This window comes from Platalea leucorodia (assembly GCF_965183815.1).
Source record: "Platalea leucorodia genome assembly, chromosome: 5".
Taxonomy (NCBI): Eukaryota; Metazoa; Chordata; class Aves; order Pelecaniformes; family Threskiornithidae; genus Platalea; species Platalea leucorodia.
Window position 1 is genome coordinate 96,586,472 of NC_138827.1, and position 16,388 is coordinate 96,602,859.

General features: G+C 34.7%; 1 protein-coding gene across 1 annotated transcript in view; it reads right to left on the reverse strand.

Annotated features, from left to right (window-relative positions):
* LRP1B (LDL receptor related protein 1B) overlaps positions 1-16,388 on the reverse strand; it is a gene marked incomplete at both ends in the record, with an annotated part of 755,097 nt that overhangs the window by 156,663 nt on the left and 582,046 nt on the right. Inside the window, 2 exons of the mRNA XM_082312062.1 lie at positions 3,938-4,142; positions 5,555-5,744. Of these exons, the coding sequence (XP_082168188.1) occupies positions 3,938-4,142; positions 5,555-5,744 (395 nt within the window). The remainder of the gene's footprint in view (positions 1-3,937; positions 4,143-5,554; positions 5,745-16,388) is intronic.

Below are 16,388 nucleotides of genomic sequence, written 5' to 3' on the forward strand. Positions count from 1 at the left end.
GCAACCAAATACTAGTATTAAAATATCAGCTTAACACAAAATCAATAAACTCTTACAATCCACTTAAAAGAGTCAATTCAATACTGCAAAACTATTTTCTACCCATTCATTGTACTAGATTATTGTGGTGAGTGGAATGAAGAAAGGAGCTGCTACCCTGGAAGAAAATTCATTACATTACATTAGCATTTCATGTTCTACTATACAATTACAATACAATACTATACAAAGGTGATAGTGCCTCTGTATTCGGCACTGGTGAGGCCGCACCTCGAGTCCTGTGTTCAGTTTTGGGCCCCTCACTCCAAGAAGGACATGGAGGTGCTGGAGCGTGGCCAGAGAAGGGCAACGAAGCTGGGGAAGGGTCTGGAGCACAAGGCTGGTGAGGAGCGGCTGAGGGAGCTGGGGGTGTTTAGCCTGGAGAAGAGGAGGCTGAGGGGAGACCTTATTGCTCTCTACAGCTGCCTGAAAGGAGGTTGTAGCGAGGTGGGGGTCGGTCTCTTCTCCCTAGTAACAAGCGACAGGACGAGAGGAAACGGCCTCAAGCTGCTCCAGGGGAGGTTTAGGTTGGATATTAGGAAAAACTTCTTCACCGCAAGGGCAGTCAGGCACTGGCACAGGCTGCCCAGGGCAGTGGTGGAGTCCCCATCCCTGGAGGTATTTAAAAGACAGGGCGATGTGGTGCTTAGGGACATGGTTTAGTGGTGGACTTGGCAGTGATAGGTTAACAGTTGGACTCTGATCTTAAGGGTCTTTTCCAACCTCAATGATTCTGTGATTCTATGATTTCTACCTTTGTTAACCTAACAGAAACTAGAAAGCAACTAAGCAGAGATAGTTAGGAAAAGGGTAATCTGTTTAAACTGTGAGGGGTGGCTGATGGTAGGACCTTGCTGAAGCACCCTAAAGAATCTCAGATCACCAGAACATCAGAATGATTATTACTTGCATTATCCTAATGTTACAGAAACCAGAGATCACGTCAAGCTGGACAGCATATGAATGAAGACAAACAACCGCCCTGGAAATATTATTTCACCAGATCAATAATACAATTCCATGGTTGGACTCTGGCATTCTTGTGTCAATAAGAATGCATCTACCTGGCGATAAGCAACTCTGCTGGAGCACTGCTAGTGAGGCCAATACAGTTTAAGTGCAGATTTGAATGAAGCAGCCTGGTGTTGTGTTGTGTGGGTTTTTTTGTTTTGTTTTGTTGTTTTTTTTTCCTGGTACGACAATCCCCATCTAACTACTACAGAAGTGCCTTCAGAACCCAAGAAATACACATAATTGTGTTTCAAAGCTCATAGCATGTGAGAACTCAGATCAGTATTTTTGACAACAGAGTCAGATGATCCTCCCAGAACAGGTATTGATGTAGCACAAGAAATAGTAGTACAGCTTTGTATAGGTAACACACTAGAGCTCCCAAAAAGACTTCAGAAGAGCATGCTGAACTCAGCTTATTGCTTTCAGGAGTTTTTTTTTTGTCTACTGTAATAGGGAAGGAGAGTTAAAATGACGGAAAGCCAAACAAAGAGATGATATACTAGGAATGTTAGAAGTTTCAACGTTCAATGGCTGAGAAAATTGAATGACCAGTTTGTCTTGCTGATGCAAACTGAAAGCCGATAAAAAAGTAAGATTTTAGTAATGGTTTCTGCAACTAAGTTGCATCATCTCCCATTTCAGGTTTGTGATGCGTATTTTGTTAGACCCTGTGCGTAGACGAAGTCAAACTGTTTCCACATAACCTACTAATTACCTTGTACTTAACTGACAGCATATTCAAAACCTTAAGTAAACAGGATCAGGAAAGTAAAAATAAACATGATAGCAAAATGGAAAAGAAAAAGCAGTACAAGACAGATGTATATATTAGAAAGTGGAAATGCAGCCAAGATGAAGAGGAAGAAAAAAGTAATTCTAAATGAAAAAAAGTGTAAGAAAATAATTTAAGAATCCCTGTTGAACTAGAAGAGAAACAAAAGAATATCCAATCTAGAAACGGGTATTTTCTAAGACGACAATTGAAGAAAGCATAGAAGATGAAGGAAATAATTTTTAAAATTATTTACTGATGATGATCTTAATGAGATATTTTTCTCTTCTCCCTAATAAATGTGACAAAACCAGTAGTGACATAGACAAATAACTTAATAGATAGAGATGGTAATGTACTTAAGCAAAGCAAATCAGTGGAATAAAATGGCAGGTATGTAAATATTTATGTACTTCCTTAAGCTCCAGGAAGTTAAGAATAAATGTCTGAATTTGCAATAAACTTACAGGCAAACACAATGAAGTATTACCACAAGTTCCTACTTGTCAAAGAAATAAAAGTTGCATGTGTCTTTTAAATAGCATTTTTAATTGACTAATGAACCTTACTTCAAGACAGGAGTTTGTAATTTACAATTATAATAATGTAGATGAATACATCACGTGATGGAATAACATCTCCTGGATAAGATTCCAGAAGAACATGTAATTCTCATTTAAGATGCAGAAAGATTTCAAAGCTTTTACATAGTATATGAAGGATTTTTTTTTTTTTTTTTACATTAATAGATATGAAAGTGAGCTGATGTACCAAACATTATCTTGTAGAGCTGGGAATTGAAAATACAAGCCAGAACATGCCCTTCATTTATTTTATCATGCACTTTGGGAGGTACAAAATCCCAGAAAGGAAGACTTCATGAAATATGAGAAATGTAGAACCAAACATGCAACAAAGTCGTGAGCACAGATCATCTGCCTTCAGCATACTCCAAGCAAAGGTCTACTTGAGCTGAAACTAATAGAGCACTCAAGGACCGAAATGTGTTGTGATAAAAGAGCAATGGAGTGCTGTTGAATATATCTGAAAATGGATAGTTGGAAAAGAAAAAAAAAAAAAAATATATATATTTGTAGAGTAACACTTAAGCGTTACACAAACAAATTCTAGTGCATTCAGAAAAATTTGGCACTGGAAGGAAAATTATAATCGTCCTATGTAAAGCAGAACATTTCTATAACTCTTCTACTGAAGTTAGTTTTACAAATTTTTCAAGCTGATACAGATTATTGTTGTGGTTTAACCCCAGCCAGCAACTAAGCACCACACAGCCGCTCGCTGACTCCCCCCCCCACCCCCCGCCCCCAGGACGGGATGGGGGAAGAGAATTGGAAGAGTAAAAGTGAGAAAACTCGTGGGTTGAGATAAGAACAGTTTAATAATTGAAATAAAATTAAATAAAGAAAAATACTACTAGCAGCAGTAGTAATAGTAATAATACTAATATACAAAGCAAGTGATGCACAATGCAACTGCTCACCACCCGCTGACCGATGCCCAGCCCGTCCCCGAGCAGCGATCACTGCCCCCCAGCCAACTCCCCCAGTTTCTGTACTGAGCATGATGCCATACGGTATGGCATAGCCCTTGGGCCAGTCTGGGCCAGCTGTCCTGGCTGTGCCCCCTCCCAGCTTCTTGTGCACCGGGCAGAGCATGGGAAGCTGAAAAGTCCTTGACTGGTATAAGCACTATTGAGCAACAGCTAAAACATCAGGGTGTTATCAACATTATTCTCATACTAAAGCCAAAACACAGCACTACACCAGCTACTAGGAAGAAAATGAACTCCATCCCCGCCGAAACCAGGACAATTATTTAGGACAGAGATGCTTCAGGCTCAATACCAAGCCAAATAGATTTTGTGTAAGGGCCTGCATCTCCAGAATGTCATCCAGAAACTGGAATGTGTTGAGTAAAAAGAATATTACTTGTTAGTTCAGAATTGTTTACAGTTTCAAATATAATATACAACTAATTAGGAGAAACTTAGGCAACTAAAGATCTTTCTGTAACATTTTCATTTTAAAGACGCTAAGAAATGCAAACAAGCAGATTTACAATTAATATGTTTGGGATTTTTGTTTTACTTACATATCTTTGTGATCCATCATATTCACACCTCTCAATTTTTCCCAGGCTGCCATCTGAAAAGTAAAGTTTCTCCGCCCTATGATCAATGGTAAGTCCATTTGGTGTCAGAATATCTGTACTAATGATAACCTGTGCATTTTTGCCTGAGAGGGTAGATCTCATGATGCTTGGGAGCTGCTCATTCCAGTTAGTCCAAAACATTAAGCTGTATTAAAATCAAAATAACAAACAAAACCATAAGATACATTTTATAATTTAATTCTCTATGAAATGAGCAACAGAAAAAACATATGCCTTCAGAGACAATTATGAATGGCATCTATAAGAAATTGTGATAGTCAGTGGTGAATAAGAAAATGTGATAGCCAACATCCTATAAATTATAGCAGTTTCCTAGTTCATTAACTTGGATACAAGTACAGATTTTTTTTCTCCTCACAGGTCCATTCAATTCTGATCATGTCTTTATACTAATATGCCATTACAATATAAACTCAATTCTGCTAATGTGTATATTAGTAATTTCTAACAGTGAAATTAATTTGCAGCTTTTCCCATATTAGAACTGGTATGCAGAAGGTTGATAACGGGGAATCAAGTGACCTCAATATGCTCTACAGGAGGCGCAATTGGCCCCTTCCTACTGTTAAACAATGGTGGACAAAATGTTATGGAATGAGCTGTGGATGTAATTTATACACTGATCAGAACCAGCCCATCCTCTCATTGGAACTTCCAGCAGTATTTAGTTGGTTTTTTTATGATACCTAGATAAATCATATTTTACAATACAGCATAAACTCTTAATTTGCATAAACTGTACGTGAAGTCACACACGGAAATAACCTCCTTGACTACCCATGCAACATCGTACATTCAGCTATCACAAATTACAAACAGAACATAATAAGGCAGAAATGTAGCCTAGCCTCCCCAAAGGGGAGATCGTTACAAGAAGCAGAAAAAGCGGGTTGCCTTTCTTCCAGAAAATTACAGAGAAGATTAAAGTAACTCAAATTTGTAAGACACTTATTAGCAAGAGGCTGAAGTAGAAATATAAACCCTCCTATTATCTTACTAGGAAACATAATCTTCTTTAGAGTGGCAGGAAAGGAACTAAATTAGATTTCTTTCCAGGATGTTGTCCACGAGCACCGTAACTGTACATCTCTTATTATATAAATTGATCTTTGTGATAAACACACGGGCCTATCAATTTGCCACACAAGAAACTCAGATTCTTTTTTGTAAATGCTTACATTTATTCTGTTTCTATTCAAGCAATGAGAGTAACTTGTCTGACAAAAGAAATCACTAAAATGATCATTCTTGATAATTTGCATTTAACTCACTTTCTTAAAACCAGCTTGAATTTTTTAACATTCCATGAAAATGTAATGATTATTTGATCTGAAACATAAAAACATATACAATATTGTCTCTTAATTCTGCAATTGCTTTAAGAAAATTAATACTAACATTCGTCTCCTAAACCAAGAAATCTACTTAACCTTCATACGGTTCAGCAGTTTTAGTTGACTGTGAACTAAAGAAGTGCTGCTGTATCCTTGACATTAGGCAAAAATTAAAATCTGGTAAGAAAGATATAATACATACTTTTGACATTCGTCTAGAGCTAACACGTGTGGATGATCATCTTCAGACATTGTTATTACTGCTTCCCGGTTGAAAGCTCCTCGACGTCTCTGGTCAACAGTGTGTCTCGTGATTGAGGACGTGGTTGAACTGGTCCAATAAAGAGTGTCCCAAGCTCTATGATAAGCAAGTCCCTCCACTGACCCAACATCTGGAAGACATGATTACAGACAGCAAATAAAACTCCTTCTAACAAGACGTTTGCTTTTCTTTTTCCTCAAAGTTGATCCTGCAGACTCACAGAGTTCAGCTATTTCAGCCTATTGAGTCTGTTGATACTTTCATCATTTCACCTCTTAATTTTTTAGTGGAATCAAAGTCTTATTATTTTTTCATAAATTTAAATAAAAAAAAAAAAAACAGAGAGAGCAAGATCATTATTAATATTCCTGTACTATATTTGTCAATTCTAACACTCATTAAATTAATGTTTTTACTACGGTGTCCCCAGATAATACATTAGGAATAATAAGCTTTTATTCAAGACAGCAATAATTTAGTCACAACTTCAAACATCATTTAAGCCAAGTCTTGGGTATGTTTTCACTAATTATGTGTATTATTTAGCATTATCTTTCCATGTATTTTCTAACACAGATACACATTATATTAATGGGGATCAAAGCGTCCTGTTGTTATTAACTGTACAGGCTGTTTTTTAAACACCTGAAAAATACTGAAAAAAAGACTAACTCTGAAGGTCTCAGCATCAATACATCATTTTAATAAGCTATAATACCACACTCTTTCATTCTACATAAAAAAAGTGAGCTAGAAACAAAAGCAAATATTAACAATCAGCTAAAGCATATATTTAACATCCAGAAAAAGATAAATTGTATCTGATTCCAATATATAAAAGTGACAGACTGTGAGAAATAGGAGTAATTATTTCCTACCATTATTTTTGAATTACTACAGAAATGTACGTTGATTACTTCACTTATTATTTTGTTAGAAACAAATAATTTTAGACCAGAAGGTTCATGCAGCTTATTAATGACCTACAGAAGGCAAAAATCTAGAAATATAATAAGGATTACATTACGCTGGTTATTACAATTTACATTTGGCTTGCTGGGAGATGTAATTTTTACCATGCAATTCATATACACAGTACAGAAAGTCCCAAAATAAGTTTGATCACACTGAAAGTGCTAACACTAAATCAAAACTCTGAAGCAAATAAATTAAAACTATGAGACAATTACTTATCAGGTTTTTTATATTTCCTCTTTCTAAAGCATTTGGAGATCTTCTGACTACATTTTCATGACATATCTATTGAGAAGTCTCAGTGACTTGTCTTAAAGAAGAAAGAATAGAAAAAATAAATTAGGTGACACTCCTTAAATGGAGGTGAATATGTGTAAAATGGTTTTTCCTACTTATGAAGGAGAATTTATGAAAAAAAGATATATTCAGCTCACTTACACAGTAACTCAAAAAAGTGACTGAGTTTAACTTTAAAAATGGCATTGAAGGCAACTTGAAAATTACAAAAAGTTCTTCTGACCATTGCAAAGATGACCCTTTAGATGATAAGAATTCTGGTTTTCAAAAAGATGAATGTGTTACAAGTATTCTTTCTTTAAATGCGGAATTTAGTTGCCTCATTAATTTATTTTTAATTTTAAGCATCAAAACCATATTAAGATATAGCAAAGGTTTTATTTTTTGTTTCAGAAATCACCAACTGAAATCAAAGATAAACAGTTCTTTCAAACATCATGACAGAGATGTGCAAACACCTACTAAAGTATTTTGAAACAGTTAGCACATGCCTGAATGCAGGCTTATGATCAACTATGGTTTATGCAGTTTCTGGATATGTCTGTCTATACTATGAGCCGAGAAAGCCATTCTTGGGTCTCGCTCCTCTGAGCGCCCACACCACATGCATGTTACTTTATACCAGGCCAACCTTCTGGAACAAAACAACTAATTCTTTCTGAGATGTAACCTAGGTATTCTGGCAAAAATGTGCTACCCTTTCTGAAAAAATGCTCTTTTGGGAGTATAAACAAGACCGCATCAGGATTTGTTCCTTTTGCTTGCAGAGACCTCCCAACCACTAAAATCTCTAAATCTCAAACACACCTTAACTTTCTCACACCATGCTTCAGGACATGCAAAAAATATCCTTGATCATAACATCAAAATGTCACTCTTAGGACTGACATACAGCCAGCACACAATTTTAGGCAGCATGAGCCAGAAGAAATCCTAAAAATAACGATAATATCTCAGAGTCAGAGAAACACAACATAGGATTCAAAGGAAACCTGGACTGCCCAAATCATCCTAGAGGCACCAAGCCAAGCACTGCATACATGAACCACTCTGTCCCCTGGTCTGGGCCCAGGGATCACTCCCAGAGGCAGAAATCTGTACAGTTTCGATACAGGCTCTGATATACTTCTTGGTCACTTCTTGCACATTTTCCACTAACTGTGAAATGAAATATAAGTGTGATAAATATTAAAATAAAGAGCCAGGAATACAATTGTAACTTAATCTACTAATTTCCATTAAAATTGTATGCTGAATCCCAATTTACCACTACTAACAATTATCTAAAACAAACAAACAAACAAAAAAAAACCAAAAAAAAACACTCTTAGATATATGGTTTAACTCCTAGGTTTCCCTACATGGAGTTCAGGAGTTGGTCTCGATGATCCTTGTGGGTCCCTTCCAACTTGGGATATCCTGTAATTCCTTTAAAAAAATGACAGAATTTATACTGACATTTTCTGACCAACTGTGCACTTTATTTTGTAATGAACAAATCATCAGAGCATTTATTGCAATATTTTTACCTTTCATATCTATGAATGTCAAGTGTTTCCTCATCTTTATTATGGAAGTTTTTAGAAAAATGAAATCAAGTCTTTGTCTTGTGGTTAAAGACATAGCCATTAGGAGGTGAGGATTTAACTAAGATTTGCTGCAAATCATTCTTCTTCATTTGAAAGGTGACTACCAGAAAAAAAAAAAAAAAAAAAAATCATTTCCCTCATGTAAACTCTTGAATTTCTATCAACTTTAGCTTTGTTTCTTGTCTGAATCTGTCAAGAAATTTAAAAGCAAACTGTTTATACAACATAGCCTAAAACTCTTCTGTAGTAGACAAAAGATAATGATGTTGTTCCTGCCACAGCTAGATGTGATGAACTAGAACACAACTAGAATGATGAAAGTGCTCTTCAAATACAAGATGCGTAGGTTTACTTGTAATTTCTATACTTAAGCAGAACTCCATTTTTCTACAGGAATCAGAAAGTATAGCTTCACATTCTTAAACTGGACCAACACATCATACTGCAACTCCATATCAAGGTCTCTAAATGGTGACAGAAGAAGGTTTAATTCAATATTACTATTTATAAAATGGTAATTTCTAAGATTTTAGAAAACAGAGTCATGGAAAATTATGCCATATATACATTCAGCATACAGATGAAAAATGCATCTTTGCTTGTTTTAATAAAATATCTAAAATATGCAGTTTTGAAAAACCTTGCCATAAATACATATGTTCTGAGTGGAGCAGAACTAAAACAAAGCAATCAATAAAACATTTTATTTAAAAGAGAACAGCAGCAACAACTTTAAAAGAAAATAAAGAAGCTAAGATAAAAAAAAAAAAAAACCAACCCTAAGAAATCTCTATCTAAATGGGCATTTCAAATATTAAGACTGTGACTGAAAAGAAAAGAAAAAAAAAAAAAATCTGAAAATAACCCAGCAACAGAATCGGGCTGTGAAAGCTGCCTGAAATCAAATACCTGATATCCAATTAAGGAAATATTTTATCACAGATAAAACTTCAGGAACTGCTTGATGTATACATGCTTTTTAAAAAAGAAGAGAGGGCTCCTTAGTAGATAATCACATCTTCGAGCAAATTAAGTCTGAAACTATCAAAAGGTTCAGGTGACAAGCCTGTGGTTGATAATGGTTTCATAAAAACCGCAAACACAAAAATTCAGAGTAAAAAAATATGCTTTTCTTTAAAAACAAAAAACCAAACAAAAAACCCCCAAACATTCAGAGGAATTTAATTGCCTTGACGTAAGACAAGAAAAAGAGCACTAATTAAATATAAAACTCTCTGCTGCAAACACGTACCAAGTGTATTTGCTTAGCTCCACCAAAAGTATAAATTCTGAAGGATTTATACCAAGCACTCTCTTTTATTTGTCAATAAACTTTTAGTTTTATCACGTTCCTTACTTCTGGAATTGAGAATTCCACCAGTACAGAAGAAAATTATTTAATACTTTTAGAAATCTGTAAGTAAGATGGTTTTAAAGTCAATGGCATAAGACCTAGAGAGTAGGTGCTAAAGCAATCCAAGATTTAGATAACTTCTTACAACAGAAAATACAACTAACTTTGTTCTTATTAGCATGTAGTATGAGCTTGATGAAGTACCATCAGCACACTACTCAGGCAAGTCTTCAGTGTAATGAGTGGTAATACAATATTGTTGTTATATTGTTTCTACGTTAAAATAAACTTTTTGTTTCAGAGGTTAGTCAAGAATCCCCAAATTCATATGAATCCTTTTATCAGAGATAAAGCAGATACCAACTGAGGACAGAAATGGACCTAGAAATGGTCCTCCAGCCACTTCCAGGTGGTTCCTTAAAACTAAAACCTTCCAAGCAACTTCATATTGCCAAGGACAGAGAAGATTCCAAAACAACTGCATTCTAGTGTTATATCATTACCAGTTTGCATTGATATAATTTTATATTTACTTATTTCACACCTCCTTAAGGAATATTCTAGACCACTTAAAAAAAAAAAAGTTAATTTATCATTAGCTATTCAGTAACTATAAATATATCAGAAATATGTACTCATCCTATCCAGTGCTGCAATTGGAGGATTCAGGCCCAAAATCTACTGACAGGATGAAAATTAGCAATTTGTTTACTCTCAGCTTCATATTTTCACAGCATCATATAATATTCTGAATTAGTAAAGCATAAAGAAACTGGAAATGAAAAGAAACACATTTGTTTCACTGACATATTGAATTAAAACACTGATGGCATTAGATGCCTACAGCACTGATTAAATTTATTCTAGCCATGAAGCAACAGTTTATGATTTTCACATGAATAGCATACTTAAATGAAAGGAACATTAATACAATATGATATTAATATACAAATACTCACATTATTCACCTGCCACTGACATTCTGAATTAAATCAGTAATGGGGTGTATAACTGATTAAATATCTACACAAGAGAATGCAACAGCTTATGATTTACAAAGGCAATGGTAGAGTGATCACATCATTATGTTGCCAAATGCTATCTATCACTTTTACTGAACTTAACGAAGATGGATTGCGTCCCATAGATGAGATGCAGCCTATAAATATTGTCATGCTGATCTTCATCTGACTTTCCCAGGGAACAGACAAGCAACAAATCAATAACTGAAGAACTCAGATTAGAGCTCCGTCGTTATTGCAAACACAAAATAAAAATACTAACGGATATAAATTATCCAATAGTTATTGCCACTGACTTCTGGTAATGTATATACTATTCCTCAGTTTCCTAGATTTTTGTTTCCTATCTTCTACTTTTAAAATTCTCTAGAAAGTTTACAGTCAAAACTTTTCCAGTTGCATCAGTTCAACTACCTTTTTCCTTTAATTTCATATTCTTACCAACTCCTTTTCTTTAGCAAAGTTGTAAAGTAAGAACAACTGTTGACATCGTAGTTTTTTTAATACTGAAAAGCAATCAAAGTAATAAAATTGAGCATAAACAGCACTTCAATATCAGAACTTTGGAGAAGGCTTTAATGTTCAGTACTTAACATTAAACACCTGCTTGATCTTTAGTCATTCTCTGAATTGGCTTTCACAATTTACCTTTCAGGATACAGCCTGTCACTTGTTATACCAGACCGGTCACAGGAGATGATACTGCTTTCCATTAATCTGTTTGTGTAAGTTAATGGTGATAGACAACAGGTGGTCACCATTTGACCTAAGGTGAAAAGAATGCCTCACAAGCAATAAAGTACCTGAAGAAAAGGGTTTATAGTTCACATATCTAACTGACTGCACAATTAGAATTTGAAACAATTCTTTACCCTTCTACTTTGCTCTTCAAGTAGCCATAAAGCAGGAAGTCTTTCTGCTAAACAAAAATTCTAAGACAATAATAAGTTGTAATAAAAAAAAGGCAGGATGAGTTCCATTTGTCTCAAAAATCAGAGGGTGATTTAATTTCTTAATTGCTTATGTTAGCCATTCGTAAAACAAGGCCATCATATATTCTATTATGACAGAAATATTAAATATCAAATACAGCATAAACAACTCTGAACTGTAATAACTATTTCATTGTCCTATTTAGCCTAAGAATATTATTTTATTTTACAGCACATGTAAAGTTTGCTAAAATTATACCATAAATCAGCGAACATCTGTATCATTTTCTGTATCTCCAAAATATAAACCCATGCTATATGCTATTACACATTAAAGATTATTAAATGTAATAAGATAGTATAAACAAAGGCTTTGGGTTCTTCAAGGCAACAACTAGCTTAAGTTCAAGACACCATAAACATCTCCACGGATGTAACCTCATTGTTCCTTCAAACTTACTGCGGTAGCCAGTACTGGAAAGAATGAATATTTGTTGGGAATAATCTAAAGGGAAAGAAAATAATTCTGGAATCTAGGAAAAAAAAAAAAAAAAAACAACAACCCTCTGTTTTTGTAGAACGTCTAATACTGAAATCTCACATCTTCCAAAATGTTTGGTGTCTTCCTAATGACAACTAAAAATTCAGTCTATGTGCAAATAAAAATGAAAATGTAAATACTGGATAATTGCTCGAGAAACACTTCTAATACATTCAGCAAAAAGAAACTACCAGGTAAATATCTTTCTGGATTTATAACATGGCTTTAGTCTATGTCAATGAAAAAATACAAAATATTGTATGTAATTACTGTATCTGTGAAATAAGTACAGTGTGAAAGAAAGACAGGCAGATGACTATGTAGTAGGATATTTATAGTCTACCAGTGAACTTACAGAAGTCTATAGAAAACACCTGATGGGATTACTAGAGTAGTAAACATCAAAATTCAGCATAAGAAATACCATGAACCTAACCTGCAGTAGATTACTTTAATCATACTTATATGAACTAACCAACCAACTGAACTGAACTGAAGTATATGATAGACGGATGATATTTCTGTGCAATTAAGTGCATTAGGTATTGATTCAATGTACTAGTGGTACAACATTGGTAAAGCCCAGTTTGGAGCTAGATGAGGCATGTCTGCCCCTTTGGGCAAAGCTGGACCTCTGAGAGCAGGTGACCTACCAACACTTGCTGAATACCTGCATGCTCACTAATACGAGGTTACAACTCAGGGAGTGCCGATGATGGAAATAGGACAGAGATACCAGAAGGAAACGCTAATTCTGAAAGGATCAATCAGCAAGTTGTACAGTGTTTCTGGAAAATTTTGTTTCTTTGTTTTTAATTTCATTATGGAGACCTACAGAAATACGTTATTCACTCTTACAAACATTTTCAATTATTCAGGCAGAGCTCTGTAAAAGTTTTATGCCAAGAAATAGATAATTAATAGTAGCATTTCAACTTTTAGATTATTTGAATTTTTTTTTGTCCCCTACCAGCACTGGTGGTTTTTCTACATTTTGCTATATAGTTTAGCTTACTTCTGGATCAAACAGATGAGCTCAGACACTCACAATGTCACTAACTTTTTGGTCATTTTTACCCGAACATACATGGAACAAGTAATCAGGAAAAAAGTCACTTTGAAAGTAGCAAGCTTGTTCCAGAACTATACTTTTATACACATAAATGCTGGGTTTCTTTTTGGCTCCCAGTTAACAGCATTTAAAAAACACACTAGTCAAGCCACAGTAAATAATATCATCATAATTTGTCGTGATAATCAGCTTTTAAAAATCAAGTCTGTTTTATGTTACTAAATACAAAAATTATGTATTTAATTCTATGTCTACATTCTTGTGGACCATAATATTTCTTCAAAGAATGATTTAGCCCTTTTATCATGAGGGGAAAAATAACCAACAACTTTTCATGAGGAAATCTATATCTACCTCTGATTACTTTTTTTCCCAACAATGGATATAACCCTTCCATAGTTGTTCGCTGACAGCTCACTGAAGAAAACCACATCAACAGAAACGTAAACCTGCAATATTTTGTCCTCTATTATCCTAGATATAAGTTACTCCTTGATTAGGTTTAGGGACTGTATTCAGGTCAGTGTAGAATAATGTAACAAAGCAATAATGATACCTCATATACTTAAGGAAATATAGGGAACTCAGCAAATTAGAAAAACAACAGCATTTTGTATAACTGTAAACTGTAACCCTCCCAGTATAGTTCAATATATCATTACAAGTTAACAAGTGTTCCAGTATCATAAGTTCGAAATACTTATCCATGTAAAAGAGGCTTTAAAAGCAGAAAGACTTCTAGAATGGAAAGCTAGCATATAGAGATGGAAGTGTTTTAGTAAGTTTTAAAAAATCTCAACAATTGTCATGGAAGAAATTTTTTTCCTAATTACAAGAGCCCACATTATCTTTTTATACCTTACATGTAGACTCTCTCTCAAAAAAAGAAGAAAAATTACTACTCAGTCTTACCACCTTTAAATCAATAAAAATTACCATTACCATTAGAGCGCCTACCCTAAGACCTCTAATAAATACATATAATCACACATTTTTCTTGTTATTGTTGAAGTGAAACCAAACAGTACAGAGATATTAGAAACATTAATAGCAGAATAGCCTAATAACCTGTTAATATTTGCTGGATGACATTACTCTTTAGAATAAAACAAAGGAGAAATGTCAAGAGATGTTCCTCTGTACAGCTTTTTACTGACAATTCACCAAATATAGTTTTGCATTTTATGCAACTAAGCCACTGCTGATGATGTAAAAATTTACATCAGCAAATATCTACATCAATAAAAATTTAAGGGCGATGTAGAAAGTAGAAGCTGTCACAAACAATATTAATTCTTCATGAATAATCTCAAGTTTAATAGGCAGAAGCACCTTTCCTGAATACTGAGGTTGGGAGTGCTGGGGACACACTGAACTGAAAGACCAGTGTATGTCAGCTCCCATCATGAATACATTTCAGAGTTGCAAACCAGGAACAGCTAAACAAAGCATGAAATGTGAAGAAATACATATTTCTAGAATAACAACTGCTTAATATGAAGTTAGTAAACTTTATCCACATATAGTAACAGTTATTTACTGAACAGCTCATAAACTTTACCCATTAATCATAATATGCAGCCACATCCAGAAAAAAAAAATATAGTGATAAACGAGACACTTTGGTTTTCATTCTCAAAGCAGCAGTTGTAATAATAAATTTTAGTTTTTACTGCCTAAATGTCCTAGACTTAACAATAGCCTCTCACTTTCCCTCCCTTATAAAGTGAAAATCACTGGACCTATATTCCAACATATACAATTATAATGAATCCAATTCATTTATGAAATGAAAAGCAACAATATTATTTATTCTTAACAGATTAAAAATTTCTTTCCCGGAGAAGAAAGCTCCAAAACTAAAGGGACCTCATACAATGTACCAAATTTAATGCTCTGTAAGAGAAATGGGAACATAAATGCCTTTTTGACAGTTAAATTGGACCCATTTAGTTAGAAAGAATAGTAGCACACATTGGAATACCTTTAAAAGATTCAGACTGTAAAAAGCCTTATAATACATCACAGGATCTGACACTTTATGTTAGCCGTGAAAAGATTTTTGCCTTCTGTAGACACTAGCACCTAAAGTTCAAAACAGAAGCAACATTTTTTCCCATAACACTTCCTTTTGTGCTGTGAAAGACGTTACACTGGCAAAATGTCTCAGTGCCACTGTTTACACAGTTAGGAAAAAAACCAGCTCATTGAGAGTGTCTCATCTTAATACTTTTCCCTCTTTCTAATTTGCTTTCTTTTGCCTTTCCTCCCCCTTTTTTTTCCTCCTTTCTCTTATTTAGTTTCTAACTTCTTGACTGCTCTTCTTTCTAGTGTTGTACCACTACACTAAACCTACTTGAACGCTGCACTGGTTCTCTACAGATACACTGAGGCAGGCTTTGGTTAATGAATATATTACCTCAAACTTCTACCTATGATAAAAAAAAGGAGACTGCCCTATTAGGTTAGAAACTGACACACAGTTTTTAAAAAAAAAAAAAAAAAAAAAAAAAAAAGTCTTCATTGCATAAACATAAGCTTTGAAACAAGTTAGGAAAACCAAAAGCAGGCTCCAGAAATGCTATGAGGCAGCTTCTTGTTCCCGCTGCAAATTAGTCATCAACTAGCATGTCATCCACTGTCTAAAGCTAGTCTTAATTTGCGTTTTTACTGGGATGGAAGATAGCTCACACATTTAAACATGGTTTAAGATGGGCTTCTCTCTGTTCTCAGTTGACAGAAATCGTCGATATTTTCCAGAGCTGCTGATCCGCAATGTCATGTTCACGAGGGAAGGAAGAAGGAAAACAGACACTCCTCTGGCTCTCTGCTTCTAGGCAGGTAGAGAAGGAAGGATGTCGAAGTAAAGAAGTTTAGCAGATGGTTTGCAAACTAGGGCTTAATCTTGGATATTACAGAAGAAAAACCCATACACTTATCCCACCCAATACAATGTATTTTTTGCTTAGTGGGTCAATCCACAGCGGTAATC